At 40.5% G+C, this 18,188-nt stretch overlaps 1 protein-coding gene across 2 annotated transcripts in view; it reads left to right on the plus strand.

Moving 5' to 3' along the window:
• Positions 1-18,188, plus strand: part of SHANK2 (SH3 and multiple ankyrin repeat domains 2) — a 315,160-nt gene that overhangs the window by 71,280 nt on the left and 225,692 nt on the right. Inside the window, exon 1 of one of the 2 annotated variants that reach the window (XM_074148902.1) lies at positions 17,568-17,604. The exons of the other annotated variant lie outside the window; for it this stretch is intronic. Within the exon in view, the coding sequence (XP_074005003.1) occupies positions 17,568-17,604 (37 nt within the window). Of the gene's footprint in view, positions 1-17,567; positions 17,605-18,188 lie in introns of those variants that run through there. 2 annotated transcript variants of the gene reach the window in all.

The following is an 18,188-nucleotide window of genomic DNA, read 5'->3' on the forward strand; positions in this document are numbered from 1 at the left end:
CGATAGGATGAGGGGTAGTGGTTTTAAATTGGAAGAGGGGAGATTTAGATTAGATACTAGAAAGAAATTCTTTACTGTGAGGGTGGTGAGACACTGGCAGAGGTTGTCTGAAGAAGCTGTGGATGCCCCATCCCTGGAGGGGTTCAAGGCCAGGCTGGATGGGGCTTTGAGCAACCTGGTCTGGTGGGAGGTGTCCCTGCCCAGGGCAGGGGGGTTGGAACTCGATGATCTTTAAGGTCCCTTCCAACTCTAACCGTTCTATGATTCTGTGATTCCATATCTCAAGCATTTCCAGTTTCCCCCTGGGAGAGTTTTGCACATTCCAGTGCCCCTCATTGTCAAAATTTAAATCACTAATATTTTGACATCATGAAAAGACATGATAGGATTGCCAAATTAAAAAAAAAAAAAAAAAAAAAAATCAGAATTCTTCTTTCGGGATAGTCCTTTTATGCTTGGATGGAGACAACATTCAGGTCGGCACCGAAGCTCTCCCGTGATTACAGTAAGTCACAGCGGAGTACAAAGTCTGCTTCTATGCCTTTTCTTTTTTTTTTTTTTTTTTTTGCCATTATTTTGGTGGCAAACTGCTACTGTGTGCTTCTCTCTTCACATTTGCTTCTGTGTAATGCCTGTAGGGAACTCAGCAGTGACTTGCACAGTAAAACAGCATCAGTAAATTATTTAAAATAGGTATAGCCACTTTAGTGTGATTTAATAATTAAAAACCCTTTTTAAGAAAAAGGCAGCTCCACAGAGACCTTTGGTAAAGTACTGAGAACTCTCGTTTGAGGACTGGTGGCTCTGGCCAGAAGCCCTGAAGTTTTTTGGATTACCATGGGATTGTCAGCTCTGACAGTTACAGGAAGATCCTCTCAAGCCGCTTATAGTCCCCCGTGTCTTATTTACTTTCTTATCACTTGGCAAAGTCAGACCTAAATTATTATTGCACATTCAGATCATTAAAACATTAAGTCTCTCTTCTTTCCATTGCTCTCCTTAAAATAATTGTTTAATTATGTAAATGATTCTAATAACTTGAATCCGTTACTTCAACTAAGCAATACTGTATTAATACTTTATTAACAAATCCAGCCTTTTTATATAAAATGTGAAATACTCTCTCTCTTTCTGTGCACGTGCACACGTATATGTAGTTAGAATAGCCCCTGGCTAGCATTTTATTTCCCACATAAAGAGCTATAAATCTCTGTGAAGCCCAGTCTAAATTGTGATGTTAGCTTTAGATTGCAAACAGCTTCATTTGGGAAACCACGCAGAGAAAGGTATTGCCTAAGGATGTAAAAATATTTTATTTCCCTGAGAAAACCAAGTGGTTGCTATGGGACAGAAAATGATCTAATGATGGCTTTTCACAGACACACGCTACTGGACAGAATTAGAATATTCAAATTGCAGTGGGCAAAGATGCTGAGTTTTCTAGGATATATTTTTGAAAGATTTTTCTTAGTGTAGATCTAGATACTTTCAAGAAAAATAAAGAAGCCGGTATTTTTCCGTGGGGTACAATTTAATTGTTTTTTGTTTCTAGTCCTCCTAGAATACCGTGCAAATGAAACGTATTTGTTTAGTCAAACTAGCTTTTAAGTACCTCTGAAGAAAAGTGCAGTCCTTTTGAGTGCTGAATGATGATTTCTTAAGGTATTGCCTAGTGCAAATAATGATAATTTTTTTTTGTGTGTGTAGCCATATAATTAAAAATCGAAGCAATAATATGAAAGTTATTCTAAAAATGTAATAGTAATTCTCCTAAATGGTATTTTTAAATGAGGGAAACATTTAAATACTGGTGGTTGAAATGCTACTACACCAGGTCTAAAAGCGCCCTCAGCATCATCCTTTAATGAAACAAAATTATGGAGTTGAATGCAGTGGGGCTATCTGGGGGTTGTTTGGCCGTTCGAAACTCATTAGGATCCATCGCAAACTTTCTAATTAACTCTCTGACCCCACCCTGCATGTGTAAAAGCTGTGCTTCTGTCTCTTCTCATTCTCTTTCCCCCTGAGAATTCCTATGAGACAGCAGTTTTTAACAGCCCCTGATCTTCCCCGGCTGGAGGGGCTGCAGGTAAAACTAATTAACTACAATCAAATGTGACATGGGGCATAAAACTGCTAGATCTTTACAGGTAGTTGATGCCTAATGGTGCAGAAAGGGACATTTTAGGATGTTGTTTTGAACTGGTCGTAAGCTTAGAATCATAGAATTGTCTAGGTTGGAAGGGACCTTTAAGATCATCTAGTCCAACCGTCAACCTAACTCTGATAAAACAAAACAAAACAAAAAAAGCCAAAACCCAAACAAACAAACAAAACCCCATCACTAAACCATGTCTCTAAGCTCTATGTCAACCCGTCTTTTGAATACCTGCAGGGATGGTGCCTCGACCACTTTCCTGGGCAGCCCATTCCAGTGCTTAATAAAATTTTTCCTACTGTCCAATCTGAACCTCCCCTGGTGCAACTTGAGGCCATTTCCTCTTGTCCTGTTGCCTGTGACTTGGGAGAAGAGACCCACCCCCACCTCTCTACACCCTCCTTTCAGGGAGTTGTAGAGAGCGAAGTCTCCCCTCAGCCTCCTTTTCTCCAGGCTGAACACCCCCAGCTCCCTCAGCCACCCCGTTGAAGTCTATCTTTCAGAATTCAATTAAATGGACCTAGAAAAGATGCTTAGTGGGAAATCCACCATCCTTTAGCAGCGTTTGCCACAACCTTTCACTCTCCGGAGCAGGGACAACCTGGCAAACCCAGAAATCGTGTAGAGTCTTCTCAGGTGGATCTGCATGGAGTGCTTTGAGTAGGGGATGGCTTGTTAGCTCTAGCAGAATGCTCGCCTTGCCAGACCCTCCTGACCCTTCAAAAATCACACCTGAACTGTCTTCCCTTTTGCTTTTTGCTCTGGGCATTTGCCGCAGAAATGCCCGAGTCCACCAGAGCTTGCTGGATTTTGCTCTGCGCTTGCTGCACTCAAGTGCTTATATTACTTACATGAATTACTTAGCACTTGTACTCTTGTTAAAAAATGATTTTAATGTTCTTCCTTGCTTATTATGAACACTAATTTTTAATGTCTGTAGATTAGTAATAAGTAGGCGCCTTCCTAATGCTTGGGAAAAATTGGTCTGTTCTTGAATGAAACAAATATATTTGCTTTCATGCCTTTCATAACTTTATTCCCCTAACAAGCTTGAGGACCTTAGAGGTCTTGGCTCTCCAAAGAAATTTGTGCTGTGGTCATGCTTGAGATTCCCGCTAGCTGTGGGGGGCTTGCTCGAATGCGTGCAAAAATCGCTGCTTTAGATCATCCTGCTTTTGGCATGAATAGCGAAGAGGATGATCTTGCAATATGATTGGCGTTCTTGTGTCTTCCCAAATTCCCTGGGTGTTTCTAGCAGGTAGTATCAAGCTAGGTAAGTCTTACTTGTGCTTTTTAAAACCTTTTTCTGAATGTGTCGTATTTTGAGACGTTATTAAAATCAACAGACCATTAGGAGAGACAATTTGTCGTTGAGAGAGGCCGTGATTTGTGTCCTTAATGTGTGCTTGTACCTCTGTTTAGTCAGAAATATTTGGGATTATTGCCATGAATATTTAATTTCTGCCTTGTTTTGATTTCCTATCTCCTTTTCCATATTTTTTCCATGTTCTTTAAAACTATTCCCTGAATTTTGTCTCGTAGTAATCCTTAGATTCCTGTTTAATAACTTCGGCCATCTTTCCCAGTCTCCTTACTCCATTCATTTCAGGCATTTCTGGAGCTGCCATGTTGTTTGCTGCCAGCCAGTCTCCTGAACTACCCATTCTTATACTACCTTTGTGTGCTGCTACGTGCTTATGGTTTCTATTCATCACTGCTAATCCGGTCTCTAGACCTTTTTTTTTCTCTTGTCTTTTTTCTTTATGTGTTTGCATGTCTTTTCTTTGCAGCGCTCCCTGTTAGTGAAGACGTGTTTCTTACCTGGCATTAACAGTTGCGTGTTGGGGGGTTTTCTGTCACTGACTCTAGGCACCACCCGCACTAGGTAGGTATTGAAAATGCAGAATATTGATAAATGTAAAGTAGTAATGGTGTCAAAACCGAGAAAGTTATCATCAGCCACAGAACTTTAGTTAGGTGATAGCTGCTTCCCCCTCTGCCCCTTTTTCTTCTAAAGGAGAGTGACAGAATAGATAAGAAAGACCAATTGAATTTATGGACAAAGGTTTTCCCAGCCATAATGGAGCATAGCAACAATAGTCCTGACAGTCCAGCCCTTTAAGGAGCACAGCTGAAGGTTAAAATCAGTCGGTAAGGCTTAATTAGTGAGGTTCTAAAATAAAATCCACTTTGAGACAGAGTAAGGTGGTGATAAGGAGAGAACCAGCATTTTGTTTATGATGTTATTTACCACTAGCAAAGGCTCTCCTTTCCTTTCAGTTAATGATTAGAGATTCACGTATAGTCTTTTCTAAAACAGCCTCTCAAACGTTAATTGCTAGGCGGCGTGATTACATAAGCTGAAAAAAGTAAAAGAAAACCCTACCCATTCTTTCAGATAATGGAGCAGTGGAGCACTATTTAAAAAATGAGTTTCCTAGTTAATATTTTGAACCTCGTCTATTGAAATATTGGCAAAGTTTGAATAATGAAATGGAAGGCTTACTCGGCTGTTCTTCTGTCGGAGTTGGACTCTGGAGAGTGAGATTCACAGCGATTTCTGTCTACGGTTGTGAAATTTTTTGCTTTTGCTCCGCAGATTATTCCACTCGATGGGTCAAAGAAGCAAATTGGTTTCCTCCATTTGTTTTGCTACATCCAGTTTGCACTAGAATACAGGGCAACTGTAGGGGCAGGGATGAGCTGTGCTGCTCCGTGCAGCTTTCGGATGGAAATGTGACTTTGGGATCGTGGCAGGCTGTGGAGAGGTACCTGCCTTCCAGCTCACTGACTGTTCTCAACCAGGGCTGCACCCCGTTTGCTCTCCCCAGTTACGTGCTCAGAAAAATCCATGAACTATATTCAAAGGAATGGTTGGGGGAGAGGAGAAATCCTTTCGACTACCTTCTGTGCTTTTATACCGCTTTTCTTATTATCCCACATAGGTCCGTTTCTATTGCTCTGTTATCACAGAATCACAGAATCTTCATGGTTGGAAGGGACCTTTGAGATCATCGAGTCCAACCACAAAAAACAAAAGCAAAAACAAAACAAAAACACCACCATACGCTACACCCACCCACAAACAGACAGAAACCAACAATCTCGGGCACTAGAGCATGCCCTGAAGTGCCACGTCTACATGTTTCTTAAATACCTCCAGGGATGGCGACTCCACCGCCTCCCTGGGCAGGCTGTTCCAGTGCCTGACCACCCTCTCAGGAAAGTCATTCTTCCCAATATCTAATCTAATCCTCCCCTGCCCCAACTTCAGACCATTTCCTCTGGTCCTGTCATTATTCACTTGGGAGAAGAGGCCAACACCCACCTCTCTACACCCTCCTTTCAGGTAGTTGTAGAGGGCAATGAGGTCTCCCCTCAGCCTCCTCTTCTCCAAACTAAACATGCCCAGTTCCCTCAGCCTCTCCTCATATGACTTGTTCTCCAGACCCCTCACCAGCTTGGTGGCTCTCCTCTGGACACGCTCCAGCAGCTCAATGTCCTTCCTGTAGTGAGGGGCCCAGAAGTGGACACAGCACTCGAGGTGAGGCCTCACCAGTGCCCAGTACAGAGGTACGATGACTTCCCTGCTCCTGCTGGCCATGGTATTCCTGATACAGGCCAGGATGCTGTTGGCCTTCTTGGCCACCTGGGCACACTGCTGGCTCATGTTAAGCCGGCTGTCCACCAACACCCCTAGGTCCTTTTCTGCTGGGCAGCTTTCCAGCCACTCTTCCCCCAGCCTGTAGCATTGCCTGGGGTTGTTGTGACCGAAATGCAGGACCTGGCGCTTGGCCTTATTAAACCTTATCTCATTGGCCTTGGCCCATTGATCCAACCTGTCCAGATCCCTCTGTAGAGCAAGAACCTCTGTGTTCCGTTATACCCCTCTATCGTGCATCATTCAAATGTTCTTTTACTTCTTGCCTGAAATTCTGGTCCCATTACAGTCCATAGCAAAAGATACACCATCTTTACTGGGACTAGGATTTCTGTTTATTCGTTACTTAACAACCTGTAGAATAAGAGCTGCATCTCTTCCAAGTTAAGCCAATGTCAAAACTCTGTGACTCTGTGAATGGAGCTTGCTCAGAGCATTTACTTCTTGTAGTCTTTCCTACATAAATTTAAATCACTAATTAGTCACTCTTGCATCTTCATGATTTGCTGTATTGCTTTTGGCTGCTATATGCTTTGATAAATCTTTATGTTAAACTGGCGCCTGGTATTCAGCAACTGAGTAAGATTTGAGAAGAGGCTGTAGGAATTGCACTTTACTCCTTGGTGTGATGTGCAGCATCCGAACGTACGCTGCTTTCTTGTTTATATACCACACGACATACACTTCCCTGAGTCATTGAGTACCGTGATTCCTAAGCATCTTAAAGCAGTAATCCATTTTCATTTTCTCCATTGAAAATCTCTTTCAGATTATATCCGCCAGATTCACTGGGAATCACTGGAATTTCGCTGTATTTTCTTTTCATCTTCCAGTCCTTCCACTTCCATTTATACTTTATTTCTTGACCTCAGATGTGTCTTGTGAGTCCCATTTATTTCTTCTCCTTCTTTTCTGCTGATAATTCCTTTGATGTTCCTTGCAGCTTCCCAGCATAAAGGAAAGCATGGTCCTAGCCAGGGGGACTTAGGGTGAGTCATTTCTAAATTTCTTACCAAGTTCTAAACCAGGAAAAAGATATTAAGACTTTATGGAAAATTTATTCTTGAAGTGATTTTATTAATTTTTTTCCCAACTTCATAAATTTCCATTCATTCTTGCTCTGTTTCACCACCCTTCCACCAGTCATGGGCCAGCTGAGGGAATGGTCTCAGGCATTCCTGGCCTTCACTGGGAGCACAGTATGGAGTTTGCAAATAATCTTTGGCTGTGTTTCTGTCCCCCGTTGCGATGGAGGTGTCCTGGGGACTGCGGTCACCTGTATGTTGTCTGGAAGCAGTGGTTCCTCAGAAGCCAAAGCTGCTGTGGGCTGCTTGCAGGATCGCTGCACCACAAGTTCCTGGCGAAACTGTGTCCGGTGTCCATTGGTAGAGCCGAGGGCTGGATCTTTCCTTCATTTTATGTCTCAATTACAAATAATAATAAACAAAAAAATATTGCAGGTAATTTGAATTCACTTCTTAACTGAAGCTTCCTAGTGTGATATCTGAAATACATATTTTATGTTACCCTGTTTTAACTCTTCTTACTTGTTTCTTTTGATACATACTCGATTTTCCATGCAGTTTTATTTGCTTATAAAGATATATTGTTTATTACTTAAAATTCTCATACTTGAAATTGTGCCCTTGAATATGTGAGTACAATCATCATAACTTAGTTTAGATGTGCTTCTGTAGGTGTTGACAGGCTAGATCCGAGGTGGTTAGTGACAAATGATGCTTCCTCTAACGAAAGTGCTGGTGGACACATACAGTAGTTACACGTGTGTACAAGTAATTCCCACATGAGAATGATTTCTCTCCTAAACACAGTCTGCAATTATTCTGAAACATCAAGAATCTGCACCTGAAATGCCATGACAGTAAAGAATGTATGCAATTTGCTTATTTATACGATTACTCTCCTTTCTCTGATCCCACTCTTTTTTAGAAATGGGCATTGCCATTTTCTGCTAGCTTTATTTGCATCACTTCTTGTCCGGAAGAAAACAGAGTTATTTTGAAACTTGAACACGGAAGTCAAATTTTATTGTAGTACTCATGATGTCCGGGGGTGTGACTGCCAAATAATATCCAGAACACTTCTATTTTCATAGTAATGTCTTGGGTGTCAGCCATGCATTTTCCGCTGAATTAATGAATATCGTGTAGCTGTATCTACCACTGCTGCCAGAAACATAAGACTAAATGATATTTCTGAAATAGTATGTACATAAGATTACTTTTTGATAATGGGTTTTAAGCCTGTGCCTTCTTTATTCTTTAATTGATCTTATTTACCTGCTCTTCATTACTAACCTGTGTAAACAAGACAGAAAATCTAAACTCAGGTGTCATTGTACCGTCTCAAAACTTAATCTGCAGCAACATCAAGGAACAGGTTAAGTTCGGTGGAAAAAAAAAAGTCTTCCCTCAGCATCTTCAAACATTTTACAATGCAAGTGATAATGTCTTGAACCAGAAGTAGGCATGGTATTGCTAATATTACTTTAATAATCAACCTCAAAACCTCTTCGGTGAGCAAGCCTTCCTTTCTCAATGGGATTAACCACTGAGAACATTACAAATGCTGCAAACACCTACATATTTGTACAAAGATAACCCCCTGTTAGAGCGGATACATTCTTTTTTTATCCTTTCTTATTTATACCAGCATGATTCATTAACAGTTATTTTTGAGATGAAGAAATGTAGGGTACTAATATAATTTAAAATGCTGTTATTTCAATGAATAAGTCAGCAATGTTTTAGTTTCTTTTTAACGCCAAATGTCTAAATGGAACTAAGGATAGTGAGACAATTATCAGCTTAAATTATTGGGTTTTATCTTTTAAAGATCCTGCATGATAACATGGCTTTAGATAGAGCTTGCTCTCCTCTATTTAGAAGAGAAGATATTTTGAGGGTTGAATGGTTGCGTTACGTATCTACTATCTGTAGCATAAAAGACGCCTGGAAATTTGCAGTGGGAGACTCTACTTGGGTAACCCAAACGTGCATCGTCTCAGAAGTGTAAGTGTAACTTCCTTGGTGCTCACAGTGCCAGGTCGGCTTTGGAAGCGAGATGGTGAGAACAAGAGCAAATGAGGAATTCTTGAAGATTGCTTAGACTAGATCAGAGGGGGGGAAAAAAGGTGTGCAGAGGATAACGTGGGGGTGCCATAATGATGGTTCTCACTTAACTCCACGTTTGAGAGTTACGTCATACAATAATGGATACGTCCACAATAATGGAAATGCTTTTTGCTTTCCAGATTGTTATAATAGTCTATGGGATGTAGAGGTCTTACTGGCTTCTTCTACACCCAAGACCCCCAATGGGGGTTCTTTTCTTAAGTTCTCCTCTGACTAATTGCAGATTCATGGGCTTCAGGGAGGCTGCAGAGTCAACAACGTAGTTCTCCTGGCACTTAGTTTGTGGTTTTGTTGATAATACCTCTGCCAGAATAAAAATGGTCTCCTTTTGCTGCTCTACTGTCAAATAAGAATGATAGCGGTAATGCACATTTTTGTCAATAAATACATCATGAAGTAGCCTACACCTGTGGGAAGCCAACCAGTCGAGTGAAAAGCTTTCACAGTTCTGTAGTTCCTTTGCTGACGGTTGAAGCCCAGCTATGTCTCCTCAGCAAAAGGTATTCTTTTCTCAGTGAAAATACTACCCTCAAAGTGCAATAAGGTATTAAGAAGATACAGTAGCGTCATATTAACTGCTTGATTGTTCCCTCCTCTCTTCACAATTAAACTTCAGCGAATGAGGATTGGGTGGGTTTTTTTCTACTGTTGTTTGAAATTTCTGTGATGTGACCTCCTATAGAACTTCATCTTCTTGATGAGCTACCTTGTATACTGTTGTCTTGCCTCCCCAACCATTCTATCCCTATCCACGTGCTTTTGTTGCTAATTTTAGGTAACTTTGATATGATGTGGTATCTTCTAGGAGTTCTCTCTCTCTTACGTGCCATGTATTTCCTGTTGGGTTTGTGTGGCAGGCAGATAGATTATCCTTAGAGAACTGGTGATGGAGGCAGTGAAAGGCAACTGTAGTCATGAGAAGAAGGGAAAACGAGGTTGAAAAATGGCAGTGAAGGACACCAAGGTTTAAGAGTTGAAGAAAAGGGAGAAACTGGAGCTAAAAGAAGATATTGTGGATTTGTTTCTTTGCTGTTTTGTTATAATTCCTGCCTTGGGCTAACTCACAGTCATGCATGAACTTTAACATCATGGCTTTGGTTTCTTCTGCCACTTGCCCTGCAGTAAATCAGGAGTAACTATGTTTGAGAAAAGCTTGAGCCGAGGCTGGGCTCTCAAGCTGGCCTTGGTAGGAGGTGGATACTTCTCCATCCTCAAGCACCTTGTCTTATCGTCTAGACTTCGGCACAGGTACCGTAACATGTTGTCAGAGCAGAGGGGATGCGTTTCATATCTGATGTGCTGGGGGAATAGTGCCAACTGACACCTGAAATAGTACAAATAAATTTACCCAACACCCCTTACCCTCCTGTAATTACATTTGTCTATCTAAATTGTACTAATGTGCATAATGCACATGGCTCTGGCCCAACATTTGACCACTTTGACTAAGTATATATTTTTTAACTTATATGAGAGACCAGTCTTTTTTTTTTTTCCCCCATTGAGAGCAATATACACTTTTCAGTTATGAAAATGGTGTTATTCTAAATAAAACTGACATGATCCACCAACACTTTTGGAAGCACAGATGCTTTGTCCCACTATTTACTAAAGAGGTTCACACTTAGATTAAAGCAGTGAAATCAAATCACTGAATAAAGCCTGGAACAACATAATGATTTAAGGAATTCGTTGAGAGCTTTTGGTAGGAGGAAAGTTACACAAAGGCAAAATTAGATTGTTTTCTGTACAACACCAGAACACAGAAACAGCATGCAATCCAATATTGGTACATTTGTTTTTCTAAGGATCTCGTGTAGTTGCATTTGTCTTTGTTCTCCTCTGCAACATCAGACTACAACCCACAAATTTGTCTGCTGCATCCAAGGCTCATCAGCGTCAGACATTAAAAGAAGAATCAGGCATCCTTCTTTGCAGGAGCTACCAGCCATGAAATTCTCCTCTCTCTCAATGACAATCCTTTTTGTATTTTATTTATTTTTTTATCATAAGCTATGTGGGTTGGGATACGCACAGCCCCCTGATGTTAAATGATATTTTTCCCGACTCGATGTATACATAATGCAAAGAACGAAATTAATTTGTTGTGTAATTCAATGCTTCTGAGTGGTGCTGCATCAGGACTAGATTTCCCAGTGTATTATTAGTGGAGAAAATTGCACCACCCTTTCACCAGCTTGTTTAAAGAGCACAAGAATTTGTAGTGGGATATAATTATATTTGATTTGTATTTTCTGTCTTATTGTTGGAGGCAAAAGAATGCAGCTTCAGGGGTTCACACTTGAATGCTTTTGGTTCAAGGTGATAGTCTGAGCTAAATAGATCTTTCTGTCCGGATACTGTACAAGTTGTTAATCTCTTGCTTCAATGACACGTCTAAGTAGCTGGTTACTGATCGTGTGAAGATGAACAATTCTGGATGAGTTCTAATCGTTGATGAAAACCAACCTTGAAATCAGCCCAGTCCATATTGAAAGAAATGCCATCAAAATGTGATCAAATCAACTAAAACAAGTAGTTTCATGTCAGGTTTTTTTTTGGTAGTTTGTATTATTCAGAGTAAAATTGGGTGTTTCTTTCGACCCAAACATGCATAATAGAAATGAGGGGCTGTGGATGCTCTGGGAGCATAAAACCTTGAGAAACCCTGGTCGGAGCTGGCCTTCCCCTTCCCCAGCTCTGGCCGAGGGACAGTACTCTTCAGAAACAGAACTACATAAAATACAGATTTTTATTTGGATAAGTTGCTTTTTCTTTTGAGCAGTGTACCTGTTAGAATGAAAGCGAGCCGTACATATTTTATTCAAATAGGCTGCTTTCTTCCACATTGCTGATAGATTTCAGTCGTGTTTTAAAATTCTCCTTCAGCTATTGTAGCTTTCTCTCATCGCATTTGCTTTTCCCTCTCTTCAAGCTGCTACTTGCCAGACGTTTCCCTCATTACCGGCCATTGTTTCCTCCCCACTTCCAGCCTTTCACACGAAACGGGAGGGTTTCATTTCCCCACCTTTTAACCTTCCATTGTTCCCCTTCTCTCCGCACCCCGACCCAGATTCCTCGCACAATTGCAGGCTGCAAAGCAGCCTCTCGTCCTTGGGGACGGAGGTTTTATTTCGGCTCCCAGGTAAATTCTGAGCTGTGTATCTGTATCACTGCAGTCAGAGCTTCAGGTGTTTGTGGGTTTTGCCACATTGAGCCTGGTAATTTATTTTTCTTTTAAAAAGGGAAGCCCCATGATATTCAAGCTCTTTTGAATCATAATTTCTAAACCTATTAGCTTCCAAACTATCAAAGAGATCGCAGACATTTGTTCCGACATGGAACAAGTTCTAAGCAATACTTAGCAATTTTAAAATGTGATCTAAATGGAAGAGTCTCTGTATCTTCTTGATGTTGTGTAAGCATCTGAAAGTAAAGCCTTAAGGTGAACATGTCTCCCTTCTGCAGAAGCGTGCAGCTCTTTGGGTGTTATTCTTGCTTTACTACTGGAATATTAGTGAAGGCTTATTTATAATCATGTAAGTATGGTAAGAAAGAGGAATTGATTTTCATTTCCCATGGTTTCAAGCTCATTTATGTGTGGCAACTGTATATTCATCAACTTTTAAATTCCTTTGAAATGTACCCACAAAGCCATACAACTCACATTGTTATTAGTGAATTAAAAAATTCTTAGTTATTAAAAAACTTCTAATAACAGGAATCGAGTAAAGTGTTTTCTGCCGAATTGGAGAGCCCAGCAGCGGCCAGTTCTCTCCACGACACAAAGAATTGCCTCTAATTAAGCCTTCCAGCTCCTTGCTGTTGTTTTTTAAGCAAGTTGTGTGAATGTGCTAGGTTCCTCCTGAGAGCGGAGTGAGACTGGCCCTTGTCAAAGTGAGCACAGGTTGGGGACAGTAGCAGAAATGCCAGGTGACGGAAGGGATGTCTGGCACGTGGCTATGGAGCTTGCATGGCTATTTCTTGTTTTTCTTTCTCCTTCTAATTGATAACTCCTGCCATCTGTTCCTGAGCTGTCCTTTCCCACACACAGTCTCCTGCCACCATCCTACCCTTCAAATTTGTGCCTTGAAGGCCAAGTTTCACAGAATCACAGAATTTTCATGGTTGGAAGGGACCTTTGAGATCATCGAGTCCAACCATACACGCACCAAAAAAGACCACAACCCAACAATCTCGGGCACTAGAGCATGCCCTGAAGTGCCACATCTACACGTTTCTTAAATACCTCCAGGGATGGTGACTCCACCGCCTCCCTGGACAGGCTGTTCCAGTGCCTGACCACCCTCTCAGTAAAGCAATTCTTTTTAAATTCTTAATTAGCAAGTAATTTAAGTAGTAAAGTAATTCTTTCCTCTAACAGGAACTGACTGATACCAGTAGCAACTGGGTGGTACCAAGATGCCAACAGTGATGTGGCACGGGAGATGCTAAGTCCAGGCCAGCTGAGGCTTGGCTCTTTGAGCATCATTTGAGTGGGCTCAGATGCTTCTCTCTCAGTGCTGCTTTAACTGCAGCTTCCTAAGCAAACTCCCCAGATTTTTGTAAAAAAAAAATAAGAAAAAAACCCAATTTTGCTTTATAAAATAGGTTTGTTTTTCCCCTGAGGTGGCTTCCTTCTGAATCTGTCACCACCGCCTGTGTTCCTGACCACCTCCTGGCTTTGTGGAATAAGTAAGAAATCTAGAAGGACTGCATCAACCTAGGGTTGGGATTTTTTTTTCCTCTCAGGAGTCTTTTTCTACTTTACAGTCTATATTTGAATCTCTCTTTTCTTGTCTAACTCTCCATTTGGTGGCTGAGCATACGGGAAGCCTATTTTATAGTGGAGAGAAATGCATTTATCCATTTTTATATATATATATACACATTATACAAGAACTGTATTTTTAACAAAACCCTAGATGCGTATACAAGTTAAAGAGATTTTTCTGGCAAGAACTCCAAAATGGACAAAATCAAAAAAGAATAAAACATGACAATTCTAACTGTGTCCTACCATTACGTGAGAAGGTGGGAAGATTAAGTAAGAGCGTAGATTTGGTCAAACAGATAATTTTTTTGCTTTTCTAAAGGCATTTAAGTGCCTAAAAATAGATCCTCAAGAGTATGTAGCTCACTGATTTCCACAGATTTCTAATGGGATCTATGGACTGAAATACCTATAAAAATTTGGGAACCTAATGTTACAAATGCACAAAAAAGTGCTGATCAAAATTAACTTAAAAGGCCATTCTTTGATCTCTGTTTAAGGTGGCCTTTTCTTCTCAGAGACATCCTCGTGCAGAGCTCACAGACATTTTCCTGAGAACCCGCAGAAGAAGTAGGGAAATCAGGGCTTACCTGTATTTGGAAGCTTCTTCCTGATTTTTAGATTATGGATGCTGATGGCTTGTGGGTTGTATTATCATCGTGTGATAGCATAGTCAAATTATTAGGTTTTTGTCCTGACCAAATAATACCAAAACTACCCTCATGAGGCAGAAAATCTTTCAGGAAAAGGTGGAAGCTGCTGGAGTGTCTTCTTTTTGAACTTCCCAATACCACAGATTTTAGGACTTCAGTTAAAATAAGCAAATTCTAATAAGCTGTTAGTGAAAATTAGAAAAAAATCCAAAACTGCAGCTGAAAATAGTTCACTGACTTCCTTGATTGTCATATTTTCCAAATGTACAATAGTGTTTATTGCAGTAGGCTCTGCCATGTAGGAAGAAATTATATTTCCTGTGTTGGGGAAAAGACAGACAGTTAAATGGAATAAAATGATTGCTCATCAGGTGATATATCTGATGGTGTAGTTCAGAGAGAGTTCCCACAATTTCCATGAAACTCAATAATTTCAAGTGACTTTAATATTTTTTTCATGTTTTTATAACACTGATTAGAAACCTCTAGATGATGAAATGCTACGGCTCCAGCAAGAATCTAATAAAAATACCCCCTGGGATCGGTTTTGATTGACTACAGTTGCCTGTCTGTTTTTATTTTACTGTATATGAACAGACATGAATGAGCACAATAGAGTTAACCCTTTCCTCCCCTCGCTGCTGTGATTAGCTGCTTGGGCTATCCGTTCTTTGAAACACCGACAGTAAAGGAGAGGGTGGGATTCGACTCCCAGTGTCACCTCCTCAGTAAGACACCCGGGACGTTCTGCTTAGAGAAACACGAGCAACGCTGAGATCCCATCCCTTCGGAAGGTGGTGAATGCCTGTAGCCTGTATGTAATTTTTTTATGACTGGTGTTCTGGTCGTTAAAGCAGAGAGCTGAGCACCGGGGGGGCAGTGATTTTCTCCTTTTCCTGGGGGCGCGACAGGTAATTCTTCTCTTGAAGTGTACAGGGATCAATCTACGCTCGGTGTCACCAATAAAGTATATTGCCCTACACTGTGTACAATTAAGCTGCGTTCCATAGGGAACCTGTGCCCTCGGGCAATGCCCGGAGCTAAGGAAATTTCAGGAACTACCATCATAAAACTCACTTCTGCCCATCTCCATTTGGCTCCTGAAACAGGAGCACCACCAGACACTCAGTTTTCATGCAAAGTTCACGAGCCTTCAGATACTTTTGGCTAAGTTTAGTTAGAAAGCACTATGGAAATGTAAAATATTATTAATAATTATAATTCCTTTGTCATTTGTAGCTCCAAATATAATCAGGGGGATGGAATGAAGATATTAGGAAAAGTCACGCACAGAAGCTTATAATTCAGATTAGTGGCACGGTTGTTCTGGCGTAGCAATTCCTGTTCTGGAAATGATACTGATTCTTCTGGGGAGCTAATTAATGCACATATTTATAAGTTGGCAAATAACAGTTCAAAGTTATTCTTTAGAAAGCTTTGCATCTTTTGAAAGTTAAGGAGAAAATTCTTCCTGTCAAATAAAGACGTTTAGTGATGCACGTTTGGTAAGATTTCCACCTGCTAAGAATAGTTGCTTTTAGAAATAAATTGAACCAAAGTGTAAAATTATATTAATTTAGAGAAATGTTCCTCTCTTAATAAATTAATAGCTATGCAAACACTGGAATGTTAAATTAAGTTTGAACTATTAAATTTTTTTATGCTTACTTATTCTTTTCAGCGTTAAGTTAAATGAGTTCATTATTTATAACAGAGGTTAAATCTATTTAACTCCTTTATTTTCTGTCTTTCTTGAGGCGGTTTTCTCAGTGAGAAAAAGACCTAATTTTCAAAATAGATGCATTAGCTATCAGCAGAGATGTCTGAAATGGAATAAATATTTATTAACTGTTACAGAGTTTATACTGTTTGAAGGCAACTTTTTAATGTAGGTTACTCTTTTCTTTGCAATCTTTATGTCTTACATTTAACTAGTTATGCTGAATTTTTTTTGTGATTTTTAGCACCTCCCCCCTTCTTCCTATCTCCCCCTTTCAGTTATCTGCTCTTCCTCCAGCAGTGGGTTTGCACTGGCTGCCACAGTTATCTATAGAATATTTTTTTTTTGCAGAATTAGTATTTTAAAAACAGCAATCACTTCTTTTCTGGCATCTGCACTGAATTTAGTGAAACGGCTCGCTTAAATATTCGTATTTTTACTCTGTGCAAAAAGAAATTGTGTTTCATTTCAGTGCAGTGGAAGGGGGAGTGGAAAATAATAAATGTGCTTGTATCTCATCTGTTCCAGAGCAGAATATAGGCCATGGGAAGATACTCTATTTAGTGGCACTTTTGTCTCCCTTCTTAAGGTAGTCATTGTGTGAGGCGTGGTGTGATTCCTACTTTTTCCCCAAATTGGCTCTTTGGGGCATTGTGGAAAGCAAAAAGCAGATAAAGAGCACAAGGCAAATAAAGAGCAAAAGGCAAATAAAGAGCAAAAGGCAAATAAAGAGTAAAAAAGCAGATAGATAACAAAAAGAAGATAACGGCCAAAAGCAGATAGGTGGCAAAAAGCAAATAGACAGGGAGAAGCCTCTGGAGTCAGCTGTGCAAGTTTAGAAGCTGCCGGCACTTGTGCAGCATCTCTCGTCTCCGTGGAGGTTCTCCCTTCCCCAGCTGCCGAGCGCCGCCGCGAAGCCCCTTTTCACCCCTCGCCGGCCCCTGCCCTTGGCAAAGATGGGCATTTTTGGCTCCCGGCGGGAGCTCCGGCCGCCTGCACCTCCCTCAAACCCCCACAACCGCCGCGCCGGGATGGGCTGCGAGGCTGTGGCGGTGTTCACATGACTAATGCTGTGAAAGATAGCAAGATTTTTTTATTTTTTTTTTTCCTTCCTTCTTCCTTTTTTTTTTTTTTTTTTTTTTTTTTTTTGAGCAGCTCCAGTCTATGCACAGTTGGCTCCCAGCTGACAGACAGAATGTGGGGTGGGCTTTGTCACCAGAACGCTGGGTACTGCATGCCCAGCTATGCTCGCAATTACACAGTGCCCAGAAACCTGCTGCTTATGTCAGGGTGCAGGCAGCCCGAACACATAGAAATTGGGTAGCTTTCTTTTTATTTTTATTGTTTTGTTATTATTTTGGGGGTTTTTTTTGGTTTCTTTTTTACCTCTTTCTTCCCAGCAAAGGTTATATAATGAGGGGATTGCTGCTAAAGTAAAAAGGGAAAATGAAGTCTTTGTTAAATGCCTTCACAAAGAAAGAAGGTAAGCAATGAAAGCAGAACACTTTGATGTTTCAGACCGGTGTTTTCTTGTGTACATTTAATATGATGGGCTTAGTGACTCTATAATTAATCAATTCCTGCAATTTCTCTTTCAAAATTATTTTGTGTTAGACAGTCCAATTAGGCAACTGATTATTAAGGCTGGATGTGACTTTATTCATTTTCGGTTTTTCTCTGGAGAGTCAAGTAGTTATAAAAATGTTTTTGTTCCCTAAGAAATGCATTTGGAGCCACGTAAGGAATTTCCTAGGTGGATTTTGTCAGTGAATGATGCTGAATTGCCCCTTCAGATGTATGAAACGCCAGGAATAGAATTCTGAGAGCTGGAGGAAGGATTAAACGGTACTTTTAGGTATGCTTTTAGGGATGATTATTTTAAACTTCAGGGGCATGAAATTAGTTCAGACATTTTCATGTCATTTTTATATCAAGTGTTTTTCCCAAACAAGTTTTGCAACAGTTATACTTACAGTTCTGAACGTGGTGAAATATTAGGGGGAAAAAACAGTGTCCAACAGGGGTTAGAGCACGAACATTTGCATTTCATCATTTTGTGTTGTAGTT

Source organism: Numenius arquata, chromosome 6, assembly GCF_964106895.1.
Source record: "Numenius arquata chromosome 6, bNumArq3.hap1.1, whole genome shotgun sequence".
NCBI lineage: Eukaryota > Metazoa > Chordata > Aves > Charadriiformes > Scolopacidae > Numenius > Numenius arquata.